The sequence below is a fragment of the Cavia porcellus genome, unplaced genomic scaffold (assembly GCF_034190915.1).
Source record: "Cavia porcellus strain 051 isolate PalLab524CR breed Dunkin Hartley unplaced genomic scaffold, mCavPor4.1 scaffold_1, whole genome shotgun sequence".
Lineage (NCBI taxonomy): Eukaryota > Metazoa > Chordata > Mammalia > Rodentia > Caviidae > Cavia > Cavia porcellus.
This window is the reverse complement of record NW_026947484.1, coordinates 108,633,031-108,652,954: the sequence shown is the minus strand read 5'-3', so window position 1 is coordinate 108,652,954 and position 19,924 is coordinate 108,633,031. Positions and strand designations below refer to the sequence as shown.

The following is a 19,924-nucleotide window of genomic DNA, read 5'->3' as shown; positions in this document are numbered from 1 at the left end:
GCCAGGCACAGGAATATTCTGTTATTACTGCTACTTCTCTGTAAAATAAAATTATCACAAATTTAAAAGTTAAAAAAAAGTGTTGACTATAAAACCAACTGAACTTTAACTGGGTCAAGTATCTAGCATTTGAATTATATCTCAAAAATGATACTTTTTTTTTGGGAACCGGGGATCGAACTCATGACCTCGTGCTTGCAAGGCAGCACTTAAGCCACTGAGCTAAATCCCCACCCAAAATGATACTTTTTAAAAAGAAATAAGGGGCTGGGGATTTAGCTCAGTGGCATAAGCATCTGCCTTGCAAGCAGACAGTCGTGAATTCGATCCCTGGTATCGATAAAAAGCAAAAAGACAAAAAAAAAAAAAAAAAAAAGAAATAAGGGCTAAGGATATTGCCCAGTGCGTGCTAAGACCAGGAGTTCAATTTCTGAGCTCCACCTTTAAAAAAAAAAAAAAAGAAGATGCCTTGCAGCTGGGGAGTACTTATCAGCTGCAGTGATAGAGTACTTGCTTAGCACGTGTGAAATCCTAGGTACAATCACCAGTATCACATACATACATAATAAAGGTTGTATCTTATCGGATTTTATTATGTATAATAGTGTAAGAAAAATTTTTTATGGACAATGAGATAATATAGTAGCCATTGCTCATTTTCTGTTATTTGGTTCTGAATGCCCTATAATACTTTCATTCTCTTGAATGGTTTTATACTATTTTGTTATGTTTGATACTACTGTATATGAAGGTATGCTCAACTATTTCAAAGAAAGAGACATTATGGTAGCTACTATTATATCAGGTTGTCTTGTGAAATACTGTGTTGCTTAAATTGTTCTGATCTGCTTTGTTATGTCCTCTTTTGTCTTAATCTCTTTAAAATAAAAAAAATTTTAAAAAGAAATAACAAGAATCATTTTAAATTTACTTTAATAAATAATTTTATTGTAATAAATAAAATAATAAATAAATTTAATATATAAGTAAATTTATTTATTTATACAGATGTTTTGGTGTATATGGATGTTTTGTTTGTTTTGAGGCTGAGCCTCAATATGTAGTTCCAAACTGGCCTCAACCTTGTGATTTTACTGGCTCAGCCTCCCAAGTACCAGAATTATAGGTGAGAATCACCATACTGGCTAAAAGGTTTTCCTTATTCTACAGGTGAGTTCCACAGCCAGGCATGGTAACACACATCTATAATCCCAGATACTTGGGAGGCTGAAGCAACAGGGTCACAAGTCTGAGGTCAGTCTGGCCAACTACGGAGAGCCATCTCAAAATAAAGTTTGAAAAGTTAATAAACTTTAAAAAGGGGCTGTGGACATAGCATGTGTGAGGTCTTGGATTCAGTACCCAGTACACACACACACACACACACACACACACACACACACACATTGGATAAAAATAAATTCCACAAATCCATCTCCCAGCCATGTCTATCACCTCCAGAGCTGAGAACAGGCACAGTGGACAGGCATCTAGAAAAGTCATTCCATCCATACCCACTCCCCAGGGTCAGACTGCACCAGTGCCACTACAGGCAACTGTGGCCTTCTGATACTAAGATCCTTCCAGAAGATGGGCAGGAACCAGCATCCCTGATCTGGCTGATTCTAGTCAAACTGCAGTTTCCCTTTGGCAAAGTTCAGCTGCTCTCTCTCAAGTGTTTGGAGGAAGAAAGAAGGAGAAAATGGCGAGGTGAGCGGAACTTACCTTAATGATCTCCTCATGTCCATCATTGGACTCCACCAGCTCTGAGGCCAGAGAATGACCAGCTGAGCAGCCAGACACCATGGCGAAGGTCTTCCTGCCCGCCTGCCAGAGAGAGACAGTGGCTCACAAACTACTTGGCAAACCAGAGCTCCTGCCCTGATGCCCCGTGAAAGACTTGAAGCATTAGTCTGATTTTACTCTCCAAAAACTCACTTGAGAACCTCTAACAAAAACCACATAGTATCAAGAACTGCTGTTCCTGATGGCGAGCATTAGTAGAAACTGCAGGTTAGTTATAGTTTTAGTTTTAGTGAGGGATCTCCCTGCCCCAGAAAGCAACACACAATAGAGCTCAGCCAGAAGCATCTTCAGCGCTTCCAAGCTGGCGGCAGCAGAGGTGGCGCTAGGCAGCACTGGGGTGAGCATCAGCAGCAGGAAAGGAGAATGGCTCCCACCAGAAACCTCAGTACCTTCTGGGCTATGTTTTCAAGTTCCTCTCCTGTCAGTTCGTGCTGGAGAGTCAGCCTGAGAATGTCCACGCTGCCCTAATAATGACAATGACAGCAACAGTAACCCCTCACCTTTACTGCCTGTGGGTATGAAGTACACCAGGGACAAGAGTGCTTCTGCTAACGCTGTGTGGTGGGCCTTACTATCCACTGCCAAGTCACAGACAAGGAAAACTGGCATCCAGAGAGGTAGCAGCAGCTAGCTCACAGTCAACTCACTTGGAGTGCGGCATGTGCTGGGGCCGTCCAACAGTGCTCTCTCCACACCACAGACTAAACACCGCCTGGCCATACTGCCTTGGTGGGGCTGACCCGGTTCTAGGATTATAGGAGACACACTGCACAGGATGTCCCTCACCTAATCAAGGGAGGGTCACCCCTGGACTGGCATCCCCAACACAGAAATTCTGCATCTGAAAGTTGGTCAAAAAATTACTGATGTGGGGGGTGGGGATTTAGCTCAGCGGCATAAGCACCTGCCTTGCAAGCAGGCAGTCGTGAGTTCGATCCCTGGTACCGATAAAAAGGAAAAAAAAAATTTTAAAAAAATTTACTGATGTACTTCACAAGATTAAGGTATCCTTCCTAAAGCAAATTACAATAGGTAGTTAAGAGATTTGGGAAGACAGTAACGCTGACAGGGCCAGCAAGCCAGAGTGGACCAAACTCTGCCCATACCCGGTGCCATATGTAAAGGTGAACAAGGGGCTTGCTACTCTTTTTTTTGAGACAGTCTTGCTATATAGGCCAAACTGGCCTTGAACCCACTACATGGCCCAGGCTGGTCTCAAACTCTCAGGATCCTCCTGCCTCAGCCTCCCAAGTGCTGGGATTACAGTCAAGTGGCGCCATGCCTGGATAACTACTCTTGACTTCTGGTTGCCCCTGGAAAAATAAGGATTTGGACTGAGTAATTCTTAGGCTCCTTCCACCACACTAGGACAGCACAAGGCAGAGTCTATGGCTTGCCAAGCACTGAACAGAAGATGAATACCTGGCTATCCAATGATGAAAATAATATTGGAGTTACCTGGTCATCTCCTGCCTCAAGGCCCAGCATCGTAAATACCACTTTCCTCTAAGTGCTTTAGAAGGACCCTTCACACTTTCCAAATCTCTGGAGAAGACAACTTGCTGGCCTGGTGAAGGAAGTGGGTCACATACCTAACTCTCAGTATGGTCAGATGGTGATCTCTTCATGGTCAGAAAATGAACTATTACCACCCAGGAGGGCTTTGGAAGATGACCTGGAAATGCCTGGGGCTGTTCTCTCTCAAGCAAAAGGGAGACTGTCAAATACTTCCCATTTCTTGGGATGAATCCAAATGTCTCAATCCTGGCCAAGCGGCTAGTTTTTACAGAAACATTGAGATCCCCCCATGAAAGCACGATCCTTACTCAGATCTAGACAAGGCTCTGCACGGTCAGGCCAGTTCACATCTCTTGCAACTGTCTAGCTCTCTTCTGTCCTCCCCCATTCTACACATCCCATGCTTTCCAACGTAGCTTTCTTTGCCTTAAAAACTCCTCCTTTCCACATTCACCTCCTTTTTCACCTTCGCCAAGTCCCACAAGAGTTTATGTTCCAAGGCTATATCTTCCATGATGCTGCCCCCACATCCCCAGCCTGAACTCCCTCAGTACCACAGGCTCCCGTGGCATCAGCCTGGTGGTTATCTGAGGCACTGCCCCTCCCTGAAGGCTACTACAAGCTACCACACTGAGCCAGTAAATATTTCTGAAGGCATCGAATACTCCATTACATCTATACTGAGTAAACATTACAAACAGAAGTAAGAGGAAATGATTTCAAACCAGACAGGATGGCTGCCCATTCTTTTCCCCCAGGATACACTTTCATTAAAACACTATCATTCTGGGCATGGTAGTGCCCCTCTGTAAACCCACCTACTTGGGAAGGTGGGGCAGGAGGACCACAATTTTGGGCCAGCTTGGGCAACTCAGCAACATCCCATCTCAAAATTTACAAATAAAATGAAAAAGGCTGAGTAGTAGCTCAGTAGTAATGTCTCTGGGTTTACTCCTCAGTACCACAAAAACAAACACTGTCTCCCAGTTATCTCAGACAGCTGAGAAGTAGGGCAGGGCCTCTTAGAACAAACATCATCAGCCAGTGCTCCTTAATTCTCTGTCTCACTGCTGGGTGGCTTTGATTTGAATCTGATATCCCACTGTCGGGTGGTACATGCATGACCACTTCATCAAGTGGCTTAAGCCATGACAAACATAAAACTTCAGTTTGTGTTTGATTACAGAGCCAGGCAGGAGGATTGCTGGGAGTTGGAGGCCAGTCTGGATTACATAGTGAGATCATGTCTCAAAACAAACAAACTAAAAAAACTAATGAGAGGGTTGAGAATGGGGCTTTGTGGTACAACATGTGCTTAGTGGCCTGGGTGCAACCCCCAGCATCCAAATGTGGGGTGGGAGGAGCTGGGAGTACAGCTCAGTGGTAAAGTACCTCTCTAGCAGGCAGAAGACCCAAGTTTCATCCCCTGCAATGCAGACAGAAGAAAAAAAGGATAATGAGGGGGAATTTTATTAAATTGGTAACAATATAAGTAAATATAGGTTAAAAATAAGTATAGTTATGAATGATTTGCTTGCAGTGGAAAAATATTAGAAATAACTCAGAAGACCCACTGATAAGAAAACAAATTCATTAACACTAGTATGCTATTAGTAGAATGAACTACCATGTAGCTACAAAAATAAATGAACAATGTAAAACATCAATAAATCTCAAATTATGTTAAGTAGAAAAACAACCTGTAGGGGCAAGTAGGGAGGTAGCTCAGCAGAGTAAGCGCTTGCCTGGCAAGTGCAAGGTTATGAGTTTGATCTCTGGTACCAACAAAGCAAAACAACAAAAAACTCCTACAAAATACAAATTGTATGATTATAAAATGCAAAACATTTCAAAGTAGGCAATATATCAATTGAACATGTAGTAAAAGAATAACAAAGCTAGCAAACTGTTAATTACAAGACCTTGGGCACACGCGCAGAACAGTCCCCAAAGCCCTGCAGCAGACTTCTCAGAACTCCAGCAGGCTTTTCATTAGGACAGTCTGGGCCTGACACCAGCCTGGGCCTGACGACAGCCTGGGGCATGGGATCCCAGCACCACCTCTCAAGACCCCTATGTAAATATCTTAGCAGGTTTCCTGGAGATTTGGATTGCGTAACAGGACACAAGACAGTCCACCTTGCATCCTCTAGGGTGTAATTTTATCTTGCATTTTCCTTTTACTTGGCCCAAACTTGCTCTGCAGAGCCAGTTTTTCCCCCACTCTTCACTTTTACTTTTTTCAAATAAATGTTGCTACCATTAAAAAAAAAAACAAATGGCACAACTGTAATCCCAGCACTCGGGAGACTGAGGCAGGCAGATCTCTGTGAATTTGAGACCAACCTGGGCTACAAAAGACCCTAAGTGCAAGAATCAGTGGCCTCCCTCAAGGCCAACAAAGTCTGGGAAGCACTGCAAGATTTAGAGACCTTTAGCCAGTTAGTTTATCAAGATTTGTATGGGATTTTATGTCAACGAAGCCAACATGATTGATTTTCCAAGGTTTTCTCATAGAGGAATTTTATTTCTCTCTCTCTCTCTCTCTCTCTCTCTCTCTGGTACCAAGGATCCAACTCATGACCTCGTGCTTGCCAGACAAACACTTATACAATTGAGCTAAATCCCCAGCCCCTCAGAGAGGAATTTTAATTGATACAACCACACACTACTTGCCAGTTAAGGGTATTCTTAAAACTCTGGATGCCATGGCTTTTAATAAGTTCAGCGTTCCTTAACTGCTTTTGCATCTTTGCCAGAAATCAATTGTCTGTTATGTGGGTATCTATTTTGGGACTTCATATTGGTACGTTGGTCGTTTGTCTATCTTTGTTTTTTTTGTTTTTTTTTTTTTTTATTGGTACCGGGGATCGAACTCACAAAGGCGTGCTTGCAAGGCAGACACTTATGCAGCTGAGCTAAATCTCCAGCCCCTGGTTTGTCTATCTTGATATCAATGCCATTTTGTCATGAGTGGTGTAACTTTGGAATAAGTCATGGGATTGGGGAGGGTTGGAGCTCTAATTTTGTTCATTATCAAAGTTATTTAGACTACTCTGAATCTTTTGTATTTCTACAGAAATATAATAATCAAAATGTTAATTGTTATGAAAAATGGTATTGGCATTTTGATAAGGGGTTATGTTTTCTGATCTTTATTATTTTCTTCTATTTGTTTTTGGTTTTACTCTGTCTTTTATTTCTAATTTCTTAAGGAAAGATACAAGGATATGTCATAACTTTCTTCTTTTCTAATAAATGTACTTGTTGTTAAAAAAAATAAATTCAGTATTCTCCACTGGCATATAGTTGATGACCAGTCTTTCCGTTATCAGAGCATCAATTCCCCAAGCTGAGCAATAAAGGAAGCTGTACTTTGTCTCTTGTTTATACACCAAATAACGTCTGTAAAGTGACTGAACATGCCCGATTATAACGAATTCGAGTCATACCAGAAGTTGATACCCCTGAACATACACAGTCTTGGGGAAAAGGTCAGAAAGACCTTCTAAGTCAGTGTTACAGGGCACAAATACTGTAAACAGTAGTGGGCCTATCAACCCTATGCTAAATACAACTTACACATTCCTTGCTATGCTTTTCCAAGAATTAGTAAAGTGTTTTCAGATCAGCTCATGCATTTGGGAAGAGACGAAGTGGAATTTGATTGTTGGGCATCAAATTCAAATATCCAAACTTTCATGAAGAAAAATGTAAACTCTTGGTCAAGACTGTACAAAACTAGAATCTTTCTATATGCAAAAGCTCTTGGGTCTTACTGCATCCATGAAGGGATCCATTGCTTGGCAAGAGGTTTTGATAAGGAACACGAGCTTCAATCAGACACAGTAATTCAAATATGGCAAACTGGAAGGTATGCTTCTGCATTAGGTCAAGTCACAGCATCTGGCTTCCCTGCAATTCTCTCTCTCCTTGGTACTTAGACTTGATTAGTTATGGCAAGATTGGAGAAAATACTATTTATGGAGCCACTTGATTTTCAAGGTTCTGACAAACTTGTTGGTAGAGAAGCTTGCTGTGGGGAGAACATGGGATGTAACTAATCTTACTCCAAGATTATGGCCTTGAGCAAGTACTGTTTGGGAAAGACTCTGGAGTGACCAGAGTGTCACACATCATTCTGATGCCTGTGACAGACTATAAGGCATCGCTGTAGAGTACTCAGACATGGAGTCTCTGCCCAACCTCTTTTTGCTGGATTTTGCAACTGAAAAAATACAAAAAATGAGCCAAAACAAAAATAAGAAAAAATGCCACCATACTCTGTACTAATCAGGTAAGGCCACAACAATCTGCACTATAATCAACTTGGTTTTGAAGTCATGTAAATTAAGATTATTTTTGAATTAAATATTTTTATTGGCTGAACTTCTACCATTTTAGAAGACTAGCATCTTTCTTGCTCTTGATATCAGCTTTAACAAAATCACAGAGGAACAAGGTTCAGGTTCATCTATGATAAATAAGGTGTATTTCTCATATAAGTTTGAAAGGGCCAGTTCTCATTGTCAGTTTTCAAGTTACAACTTTCTCATTTCATTCTTTGTACAAAAATAGTAATGTATTTGTCTGGTACCTAAAACTGTTCCTGAAAGTGAAAAAATTAAAAATTAAAAATAAATAATAAATAAAAGCAACTAGGCATGGTGCCACATTCCTATAATGCCAGCACTCTGGGAGGCTGAGGTATGAGGATTGGAAGTTTGAGTCCAGCCTGGGTAATTTAGCAATTTAACAAAATCCTGTTTCTTTCAGTCAATCAATCAACATTTTTAAAGGGCCAGGGATGTACTTTAGTGGTGGCCCTGGGTTCAGTCTCTAGTAACAGCAACAACAACAAAGAAAGTAAATACAAAATTTAACACAGTGGTCACTTCAGTGTCACTGAGTTATGATCTCCACAAGATCCTGGGAACTTTATAATTATTATTTTGTTGTTTTGTTTTGTTTTTTAAGACAGGGCTCACCATGTCCTCCAGGTTAGCTTTATACTCACTATGTAGCCCAGGCTGGCCTTGAACTGAAGGAGATCCTCCTGCCTTAACCTCTCAAGTGCTGGGATTACAGGTGTGTGCCAGCACACCTGGCCTGACCTTGGGAACTTTAAAAAGTATTGGTGCCAGGCATAGTAACACATGCATATCTATCTCAGCACTGAGGAGGCTAAAGCAGAATTATCACGGGGTCTCAGTAAGTTGCCCAGGCTGGCCTAGAACTTATGATCCTTCTGTTCCAACCTCCTGAGTAAGTGGGATTATGGCTGAAAGAGTTTTGCCCTAGCGGGGCTGGGGATTTAGCTCAGCGGCATAAGCGCCTGCCTTGCAAGTGTGCAGTCGTGAGTTTGATCCCTGGTACCGATAAAAATGAAAAAGACAAAAAAAAAAAAAATTGAAGAGTTTTGCCCTAGAATAAATTACAGGACATTATGGTGGTGGAAGGCTAATCGGGGATGTTTACCCTGAGGTCACTTCCTCCTTCCCATTACAACTTCTTTTCCCAGTAGGCGAAGAAAGTTCCAATCATCTCCTAAGGCATCATCAATGCCCGCTGTAAGCACCACCCCCTGTCAAAGGTTTTATATATATATATATATATATCCCATACCCCATGTTCTGGTCAGAGAAAGCCAGACCTCTGTCGGTATGGGCTCCTCTCCACGTCCTTAGAATAAAGGCCACTTTTACTTTTTTTTTTTTGTCTTTTTCATTTTTATCGGTACCGGAGATCGAACTCACGACCGCCTGCTTGCAAGGCAGGTGCTTATGCCACTGAGCTAAATCCCCAGCCCCTTTACTTTTATATTTTGTTCTTTTATTGTGCCGAAAAATGCTAACAGTGGTGAGTGTCAGTGTCTGGTAGTAATGTTCTTTTTTTTTTCTTCCAGATAAGGTCTTGCTATGCAGTTCAGGCTGGCCTTGAGCTCATTTTGTAGCCTAGACTGGTCTCAAACTCACAATGATCCTCCTGCCTCAACCTCCTGAGTGCTAGAATTACAGGTGTGTGCCACCACACCCAGTTCTATTTCTTAAACTGGGTGTTCAGTACACAGGTATCCATTTTATGGCTATGCTTAATATCCAGAATCAAAGCGTATGCAGAGAAAAAAAGAGTAATCTCATATAACGTTGGAGAGAGTGGAAATTTATAATAGTATTTTTGGAAGTTAATTTGGCACTATGAACTAAAAGGGGTTGCATATTTTGTTAATCCTTTGACTCAGTAATTCTACATTTGGGAACATGCCCCATGATAATCTACACATATCTAACCAAGATATACATGGAAAGTTGTTGACTGCAACATTGTCTGCAACAGTTAAAAACTGCAAACAATATATTCTCTAGAAAGTGAATAAATAAATAAAAATAATGTGTATGACAATGAGATGTTATTACACAGCTGGTAAATCTTCAATAAATGCCAAGAAAAAAATCTCGAAGATATATTAAGTGAGGAGGAAAAAAGCAAATCAGACATAAACTCTTAAAGTGACTTCTCATTTAAGCACATGTACACATCTCTACAGAACTGGTAATTGCCAATTCTTATACATATCATTCACTATGTGTTAGACTCTGTTGAGCCCAGTTCAAAAGACTTTCTTAGTATGTATGAACTCATTTAATCTCCTCACAATAATATTATTATACAGTGGGTACTAATATCAACAGCTCTATTTCATAGATTATAAAACAGACCCAAAAGTTCAATATCTTCTCCAAGGACATACAACTAGCAAGAAGCACAGCCAGGATTTGAATCCAGACCCTGTAGCTCTAATCTGGGCTCCTAACACAATGCCACGTGGTATTTCTTAAAAGAAAACACATAGGAAGAACACCAACTTCATAGATATTGACAAAAGAGGGACAAGGGAATAAAGGGCATTTTTGTCCATATATTTCTATGGCATTGCAAACTTTAGCAACAAAGTTAAGGGCAACCCATTTGAGGCCCCTTCTATCTCTCTCTCAGATAGAAGCTTTCTTTCTCTCCATAAATATATTCTGCTCTTAAATTATGGTTAATGTTTAAATTTTTTGAGTAATTTATTATAGTAAGAGACCCACTGTCATTAACCAGCTCCCTTCAAAACTCCCCCTTTCTTCAAACACACCCCATATTCTTGCCTCTTTCTGAAGCAGTTCTGAAAGTCCTCATTTGTGAATGTCTCAGATGTACTAATGGGCTGCCTTGATGCTTAAAACTGATTAAACATCTTAGGGTCATTTTGGCTTTGGGGAAGACACAGAAATCACACACAGCCAGATCCAGTGAATACGGCAGATAAAGACACACCATAATGTTTTCAATAAGCCTGTTTTTCTGTTGGATGGCGAACAAAGTCAACTTTCACTGTGTTTTTATCTCAACCTGTAAACACATTTATGAGAGAGGACTTGCAGAACTACTTCGGAAAGTGGCAAGGATAATGGGACACATGTGCGCAAAGAGAGGGAGGGATTTTGAAGGGATTAATGGCAACGTGTCTTTTATTGTAATAGTTTTAAAGAGCATTCACTGTATATTTTGATCACACTGCATATATAATAAAAGGAGAGGAAAGCCAGAGTACTAAACCCAGAGTGAGGATCGGAGTGACTGACCCATCCCAATGTACCTGGGCTCCTGGGGTGACCACACCCATCCTGCTGACCACACCCATGCAGTCAGAGAGGACGGAGCACAAGAACAACGAGAAAGTGCTGTGCAAACCATAAATTACTTCAAAAGCCGAGGCAGTGCTCCCTTCCCAAACAGCACTAGAAAGTCTTCAAGGCGAAGCGGGGTGTGTGTGTGTGAAGCCAACTGTCCCAATGGAATGGGTGTGAGTCTAGAGCTCTCTGGCACCACATCCTCCAGAACCAGAGGTGTCATCTAGTCCTCACGGCAGAGTCCTCGCCCCGGAACCCCAACTAGGAGACAAAGAAGGGACACCTGGGGCCCTTCTCTGCTTCATCTTAGTAACTGGTCTCAAGAGCTGGAGTGCGTTCTGGGTCCTGAGCAGCCCTCAGGAAGCTTTAAAAACAACCCAAAAATGCTGGCAGGGTGGTCCTGTCTGGGGACTCTGAAAGGCAACAGCGGAAGTGGAACCTTCTGGTGGGGGGAGCAGCATAATCACAAGGTAAGCTACCTCTAACCTCATAAACATTCTTGGGGAGCCCAGCTACCTCTAAATTACAGGCAGCTTCAACTGTTCAAACAAATCTCTAGCAGTGACTCACTCCTCAGAGCAGGGAGGGGGTAAATCCGTAGCTGAGGGCTTCCAAGAGATCAAGACTGTCAAACAGAAGCCTGATAGGAGATAAACAGACTCACCCCCAGAGGTTCTCATACCACAGGCTTGTGCAAATGGGGAAAAGCATGCGTCTCTCCAGCACCTACTACCCTGATTTCTGCAGGGCCCATTAGCCCTTAGTAGGGGAGGGGGAATCAAGGGTAAAGTTGCTTTGAAAGGGAAAGAGAGAAGTTAGAGATTGTCCTGGAGCTGGAAAATAGCATCATTAATTTATCTTTGCCCTGTCTTCTGCTTTGCATCACTCTGCCCTCAACCCTGCCCCTATCCCACCCCAAATATAGTCTCTCAAGCTGCTGCAGTAAACACATCTATGCCCATTCTGAGAAAAGGGAACTACTGTCATCCCCTTGAAACAATGGCGCCATGAAGACGCAGTCCCATAAAAGCAAAGAAGAGGGGGCTGGGGATTTAGCTCAGCGGCATAAGTGCCTGCCTTGCAAGCAGCGGGTCGTGAGTTCGATCCCCGGTACCGATAAAAAAGAAAAAGACAAAAAAAAAAAAAAAAAAAAAAAAAAAAAAAAAAAAAAAAGCAAAGAAGAGGGTCATGAGGGAGGAGGTTGGGCATCCATCCTCTCCTGGGGAAGACGCCCAAGCCATCTCACTCAGGATTCGGGCATTTGGTTTCACCTGCTGTAGAACTCTCAAAGGTCAGAGTTGTTGAATACAACATAAAGAACCCTGCCTTTCTTTCTTCTGGAAGATTAGCCAACAAAACAGTATTTGCTTTTCATCTGGCTACCTACCCAAAGGCATGGGCTGGACAAGGTCCAAGCAGAGAGCTCATAGGTGACTGGGAGGTGAAACAAAAGGGAGGTGACTCCCATTTGTTTAGGAGGTGGCACCCAAATGGGCCCTTCCTGCACCCCATATTGAGGCCTGGCAGTAAGATTCATGTGTAAAGGCAGGTAGGTTCCTGAACCCCAGCTCTTAAGGACACACCCCTTGCTCAGCCATCTCTCTGCAGGACACCTGCCTAGGACCAAACCAGCTTGGAAGGAAGCGGTAAGTTGCTCAGGGCCCTGCCCCACCTCAAAGGGCTGCCAAAAGTAACCCTGCCTCGCTAGGCTCTGCCCACTTTGCTTTGTGCCTTCTTGCTGTCGTGTCCCAGACAAAAGGTAACCATTTCCCCTTTCCTTCTGCATCTCCCAGTCTCAACCTGCCCTCTCCCACGTTTTCCTCTTCCTAGTCCATTTCTATTCTCCCAACTAAACTGCCTACTCCTCGGAAACCAAAGTATTTCACAAAACTCTGTGCTGTGCCCCAGAGAGGTCTGTATCATAATTACCAGCAGCAAGGAAGCTCGTCCCACCGCTGAGCACACAGGTCTAGAATCAAAACCATCAGAGTGCACACCTCCTTCCACCCTGGGAAACACCAGCAACGTTGACGGTGTCAAGTCATTGAGTGGGCAAACTTCGTTTCTCGGGCCTTCTTTCCTACCTCCAAAAGCAAAAGCCTAGCATTCCCCAAATTTCTTGCAGGCTTGGAGATATCACCTGAACAACAATGAGGCAGATGGGAGGGTGCAGAACTGTATGTGCTGAGGCTGAGGCCAGTCCACAATGAAGAGACAGTCACCCAACTTGAAAGGTTCCTTTGCCCAGGAGTTTCCTCCCCACCCAGGTTTCACAGTCTAGAGGTAAGCACCAGTGACTCCAGATCAATCCTCTTTTAAAATGCAAATATCCTAACCCAACAATTCCAATCCCCAGTATTTCAAGAGAAATGAAACATCCATCCACATAAAAACCCATATACCAAAGTTCATGGCAGGATTATCACAACAACCAAAGGGGGGAAAAACAAGAGAGAGAGAGAGAGAGAGACAGAGAGACAGAGAGAGGAACACCTTAAATGTCCAACATTTATCAATGGTGGTTATATGATATGATAATATAGTCACATGATGGAATATTATTCAGCTACAAAAACAAATGAGCCAGGTGATGGCACATGCCTGTGCTTCCAGCACTAGGAAAGCTGGTACAGAAAATCACAGTAAATTGAAGGCTAGACAGGGGTACACAGTGAGTTCAACACCAGTCTGAAATGTACAGGAAAACCCTGTCTCAAAAAACAAAAAACAAAAAAGAAATGAAGCCAGGAGTGGTGGCACATGCCTGTAATCCTAGCACTCAGGAGACTAAGGTAGGAGGACTGCCGTAAATTATAGAGGCCAGTCTGGGTTACATAGTGAGTTCAAGGCCAGCCCGGACTACACAGGGAGATCTTGTCTCAAATATGCAAACAAACACACAAAAAAGAAAGAAAGAAATAAAGCACTGATAAACATTACATATAGACAAACTCTTAAAAAATACGTTACTGTCATTGAAGACTACTTCATGGTTACATTTATATGAAATATTCAGAACAGGTAAATTCATAGAAAAAGAAAGTTGACTGGTAGTTGCCTAGGTTGAGGAGACAGAGGGAATAGGGAATGACTGCTTAGGGGCCAAGATTTCTTTATGAAGTGAAGAAAATGTTCTAAAATTGATTTATTGATAACTACACAATCTGAAGATACTAGACCAATGCATTGTATATTTTAAATCGGTGAATCGAATGGCATAAGAATTATAGTACAATAAAGCTGTTATAAAAACATATGAAGCTCACAGTGAGCCTCCAATACGTCACAGCTCTAGTTAAAAAAAAAAAAGTGAGGGTGGCAGAAGACTTATCAGTAAACTATCTTAGCTTTTGAAGCATTAGGGTTCACCCCTCCCAGGTATTAAAAGAACTTGTCTCTGACCAAAACAAGTGCCCCTAAAAAAAACCCAAAAAACTAGAGAAGAAACAATGCACTTTGGAAGAGTAATACTCATTACTTAAAACAAACCACTTTATCAGAGCACAAGTAGCAGAGGACACTATTCGCCTTAGTTGAAGTCAGAAAAACAAAGAGGACGAAACAGTCCCAGCAAAGGGTGCCAAAAGCTGAACTCTGACCAGCACCCCTGTGTAAAGCAATCCCCCATGAGTCAGGTCTAACAGAGGTCACTCGGGGCTTCGCACCATTGGCCCTGTCTCACCCTTGGAAGCCTCCACTAGTAGAGGGACCTGGATCACCAAAGAAAGAGGAAAGGAGTCAATAAGAATAAAAAAATACCACAAAATGAGAAGCCAGAGAGTTCCCAAATGTGTCCTCCATCCCTTAGACAGAGCAGAGTAAAACAGTCAGTAGCAAACAGAAAGGTCAGCTAAGCAGGTCATGCTTCCTGTGTATTATCCCACTTAACCCTCAAAACAGCCTGATGAGAAGGATATAATCAGTATCCCAACTCTACAGAGAAAAGTTGAGAATGGAGAAAATAATTTACAGAAGTAAATTTGGGCAAAACAAACATTGGAACTTTTGCCTCCTTTACTTGGATTCCCAGTCATGTTCTTAGGCACAAAGCTATTAACAGAAATCAAAAGTTTAGCTAAAGACTGTCATATAATTATACTGGGATCACAGGAAAGGTACTTGTAAGGGGTTGGAGTATAAATTTCCCCGTAATTCCCGTAACAGAGTTCAATAGATATATAATACTGATAGATCAAGAAACACTTATATCATTTTTTTTTTTGTCTTTTTGTTTTTTTTCGGTACCAGGGATTGAACTCACGACCACACACTTGCAAGGCAGGCGCTTATGCCGCTGAGCTAAATCCCCAGCCCCACGAAATACTTATATCATTTTGAAAAATGGAATTAAATACCAAATAAAACAACTAAAAAGAGGAATGTTGGGTGACCCACTCAGAACCTCATCTGTCTCTCTCAGACAGAAACTTTCTTTCTCTCAATAAATATATTCTGCTTTAGAAATAAAAAATAAAAAAGGAAGAATGTGGCTACTTCATGGAACAGAAGTTGGAATAGAAGACTGCTATACTCTTTTAAAAGCCATTTAATATTATTACATTTCTTCTCCTGTCCCCCCCGGCCCTCTTGCACAGGGAGTGCTAAGCTACATTCCCAACTCTATGTATGTGTTTGGTTGTTTTGAAATAAGCTCTTTTAAATTCCCCAGGCTTGGTAAAAGCCTGTAATACACCTGCCTTGTAATACACCTGCCTCAGCCTCCTGAGTACCAAGGGTTACCAGAGTCACCAAGTACCACCATGTCACATTTTTTAAAAAGCACATACACACATTCTTTTGATGAAGGAAGGAAGAAGGGAAAGAAGGGGAGGGAGGAAGAAAATCATATCTTCTAGGCCAAACTCTAATGCCATGGACACGAATTCTTTGATCACCTATTCTTTGATCACGTGATCACATCATCTTCCACTGGGGTTCTAAGAGTCCCCCTCCTTCACTGGCTAATCTTTTTTTTTTTCTTTTTTGGTACCAGCAATCAAATTCATGATCTTGCGCTTGCCAGGTAGATGCTGAGCCACTAAGCCATGTCCTCGATCCCTTCACTGGGTAATTTTATGGGCCTACTCATAAAAGAACCCTGTCGTCTCCTGGCCAAGGAGGGGGTAAGAGGACAATGGCTCCTTTTCCTGGAATCTTGGACAGAATGGCAAAAATAACTACAACAGCTGGACTCAGTTCATCCAGAATTAGAAATTCTCTGTTAGTTCCCTCCACCTAACCAGCCCCCAAGACTTCCTCAGTTTACACTTCTGCTTAAGCTAGCTAGAGTCATTTTCTATAGTTTACTATGATCAAAGGCAGCTAAAGGACATATCTAATAAAAATAAGTCTGAGATTTATTTGTACTGTTATGCGCTGATCTAACTTACCAAAGTGGTTTGCCAACTTTCTGACCTTAAAAAGTATTATGTCACAGTCCATAAATAATACATATATATAAAAATGTATACATTGGGGCTGGGGATTTAGCTCAGCGGCATAAGCGCCTGCCTTGCAAGCAGGCAGTCCTGAGTTCAATCCCTGGTACCGATAAAAACGAAAAAGAAAAAAAAAAATGTATACATCAAATTTTTGCCAAAAAAATCTATGCACGTAAGGTGTAATTCTTAACCTATAATCCTACCTACTGAAGAGTCCGACACAAGAGAATTGCAAGTTTGAGGTCAGTCTAGGTAACTCAGCAGGACTCTGTCTCAAAATGTTTTAAAATAAAAAATAAGGCTGGAGATAGAGCTCAGAGGCACAGTGCCTACCTTGTGGCAAGCACAGTGTCCTGAGTTCAATTCCCAGGACCAAAAAATAAATAAATAGTAAAGAGGACTGGGGAGTCAAATGCTGTGGCACATGCCTATAATCCCAGCATTTCAAAGGCTTAGGCAGGACGATCACCAAGTCTGAAGCAAGCCTGGGTACAGTGAGTTGAAGGCCAGCCCAAACTACAGAATAAGGCTCTGTCCTAAAAAGGGGGGGAGGGGCAGAGTGCTAAGGCTATAGCTCAGTAGTGCAGTACATACTTAGAATTCCTTGAATTCAAGTCTCAGCACTAACACTCTGAGACCAAGGCTGTTCTACTTTTTTAGTGCAGAGTCTACCCTATTACACTGATTTTGGGTCCACTAGTGGCTATGTCTGTAGTTTTGAAAAACTGTCTCATACCTGCTGCATGTGTGCCCAACCATAAAAATAATCCAGTGGGTATACTTGTCCTGCTTCCATGTCCATGTGTAGAGCACTGACACACATTGCTAGGCTGATGGGAAAACACCAAAAGTCTCAGGGCATTATCCCCTCTAAAACACTCCAATCAACTGTCTACACTGGCAACTCCAGGAAAAAAAAAAAAAAAAAAACCTCTTCCCTTATTTATTCACTCCCACATTGCACACGCACTGAGCATTCATTCAGTGAACACCTGACAGGTTCCTTTGGATTATCCAGCCATAAATTCTGTCTCCACACTGGCTCAGAGGAGAGGAATCCAGGGCAATGCCTGTCTCCTGACTGATGAATTGTTTACCATCTCCTCCCCCTCTTTAAGAGCCCAGGAACATCTCTAAGAGCAGACCAGGACCATAGCTATTTCATGCCCAGCTTTGGTGTAAAATCAGTTCCAGGTTCAGCCCAGAAAGAACGAATAAAAGGGAATTTCTGCCTCCTTCTTGCTCCAGAGTTCTTTCTCTCTTCTTAGCTTCAAACCCAACTGTGGTTGGAGACTATGAATTCCTTTCTTACTATTTTCCTACTCATTCCTTCTGTGCCACCAAACAAACAGTAAAAACATCAAGGGACATTAGAGGGTAGAAATTCATTCTCAATGCTGCCAACATCATGGTCTTAACACCTCTATCTTTTCTGCAGCAAGCAAAAAAAGAAATCTAGACACCTCTATCTCACAGCCTTTTCCCAGTCTCAATCATTTTAAACCAGCAAGAAGACTGGTTTGTAGGGCTTGAGTAGGGCTTGAGCTTGACACAACAAAGGATGGATTTTCCCCCATCTCTTCAGCATCCAACAGCTGGGGGAAAAGACTGGAGGTTGGTGAAGCGGGTTTGGGCAGCAGCAAGACTTGCCTAGTAATGTGTCAGAAACATTCATAAGTCTAGGCAAAATAGCCAGGGGACTGTAAAAAGAAACGATCGTCTGTATTCTAAACTTCAAATAAGCACCTATTTTACAAATATTCTTTGAAGAAGAGCTATAATCCAGTTCCAGTGGGGTTAGCTCTACTTTAGGGGCGAGCTGAGACAGGCGCGGGCTAGGGAATCAGCTGGGGGCGGCGAGGAGCGGGGTGGGGTCGAGTGGGGTGAGGTGGGGTGTGGGAAGGTGGTGGTGGATTACAAACTCCCCATCACCTTGGTTCCCACTTCATGCTCTTGGAAATCGATGAAACAGTTCACAGCTATACTGGGTTTCATTCCCCCAGCAAGCCAAGAAACAGCCACAAATTATACTCCTTTGTCTCTAGGGAGGAGAAATCACACAGTCTGCTTGGGGGCTGTGAGAGCCTAGGAGAAAGAGACTAAGGGCCAGGGAACGAGGGAAGCAGGACAGAAAGGCTTATCTGGGTTTTGCCCCCTTTCTCCAACTCTCACACGGTCCAGAAACCCTTAAACCCCTGAAACGTGTCCCTTCTCGCTTCTCTCCCTCCCAGGTTCTGCATCCCCTTCATACCTCTGCCCCGGGTCTGGTGGCTGGAGACAGATACAAAACCAACAAACCTTCCCAGAGAAGCTATCTGATGATGGCCTACAGAGGGAAGGGAGCAGAACTGTAAGGGGGAAACAGTGGGGACCACCAGATGGAAAGCTCGATTCCATTTAGCATAAGTCTTTGATTAACGTCAGAATGATTTGGGTCCTACAGCCTCCCACAGCCCCCCAACCCTGAGTCCCAAGACCAAGAATTTCACTCTCTATCCTTTTTTTCTTGTTACTGACCAAAGCACCATAAAATTCTCTGAAGGGCCTCTGTGGTCACCAGGACCCACAGAAAAAGCTTCTTCCAGTTCGACGGGACACAAGGTCCAACAGAGCGCTGGGACCCCGGCCCTAGGACGAGTGCTCTGACGATCCAATCTCGCTGTCCCTGGACGCCCGAACGCCCAGCAAGGGCTCCTGGCGTCCAGCCGCAGGCAGAAGCCGCAGGGTTCTCCCAAGGAGAGGAACACCCCCAGCCCTCCAGCCTCGAGACTCCATCCTGACCTTCCCAGAGCTCACCGCAGGGAAAAGAAACACAAGAGCGCGACCGAAGCGCAGCGAAGAGCTGACTGCACTAGTACACAAGGTGATGTCAGCGAACCGAGAACACCAAGCAGGCAGGCGGCATGGGCACTTTTTCTTACCGCGGCTTGGCCCTCTGGGTGCACGTCCACGAAAGTACACCAGTTCCGTGTCCCGTTCATTTCCTTCCGGCTGCAATCGTAGCAGACAGCCCACTCCTCCGCCCAGCAGCCCGGGTCCTACCAGGTCCCGTGTGCGGAACCGCCCCTTGTATAGGTGCGTCAGGGGCGGGGTCGGAGATAGGCCACGCCCGCTGGCAGTTAGCCAATGAGCGAGTAAAAGAACAAGGTGGGCGGTGCTGTGACTTCAGATATGCCCCATAAGCTTAGATTTACATAAAGGTGGGACTTGCAGTGACCCAGAGCTGCTTGGCAGTTTGGTCTATCGAGTATGTGGTTGTACCTCAATATTCATTAGCTTTGTCTCAACTCCAAGATCAGTTGCAGTCAGAAGTAAACATCTTGCCTGCTCCTTCCTCTACAGAGGATGAGGAGTTGGAACACTTACACACTTCCATACATTTTTCCTCTTCCTCTCCCTACACAAAACCTGTGGACTGTAGAGCTGAGAAAACTTTTTCTTCCTCGGTAGAAAAGCAGGCACCAAGGGGCCAACTCACAGACT

At 43.1% G+C, this 19,924-nt stretch overlaps 1 protein-coding gene and 1 pseudogene across 4 annotated transcripts in view; one reads left to right on the top strand and one right to left on the bottom strand.

Moving 5' to 3' along the window:
* Positions 1 to 19,538, bottom strand: part of Tuft1 (tuftelin 1) — a 38,722-nt gene extending 19,184 nt beyond the window's left edge. For 3 of the 4 annotated variants that reach the window (XM_013143076.3, XM_013143078.3, XM_023561293.2), the window contains exons 1-3: positions 19,363 to 19,516; positions 2,196 to 2,270; positions 1,726 to 1,827 (exon numbers count right to left, since the gene is read on the bottom strand). In XM_013143076.3, the coding sequence (XP_012998530.2) occupies positions 1,726 to 1,827; positions 2,196 to 2,270; positions 19,363 to 19,422 (237 nt within the window). In that variant the 5' untranslated portion in view covers positions 19,423 to 19,516. Of the gene's footprint in view, positions 1 to 1,725; positions 1,828 to 2,195; positions 2,271 to 19,362 lie in introns of all 4 variants that reach the window. The other variant, XM_013143077.3, reaches the window with a different exon arrangement.
* On the top strand, positions 6,600 to 10,324 carry LOC106025479 (beta-hexosaminidase subunit beta-like; annotated as a pseudogene).
* Positions 19,539 to 19,924: the final 386 nt, after the last annotated feature.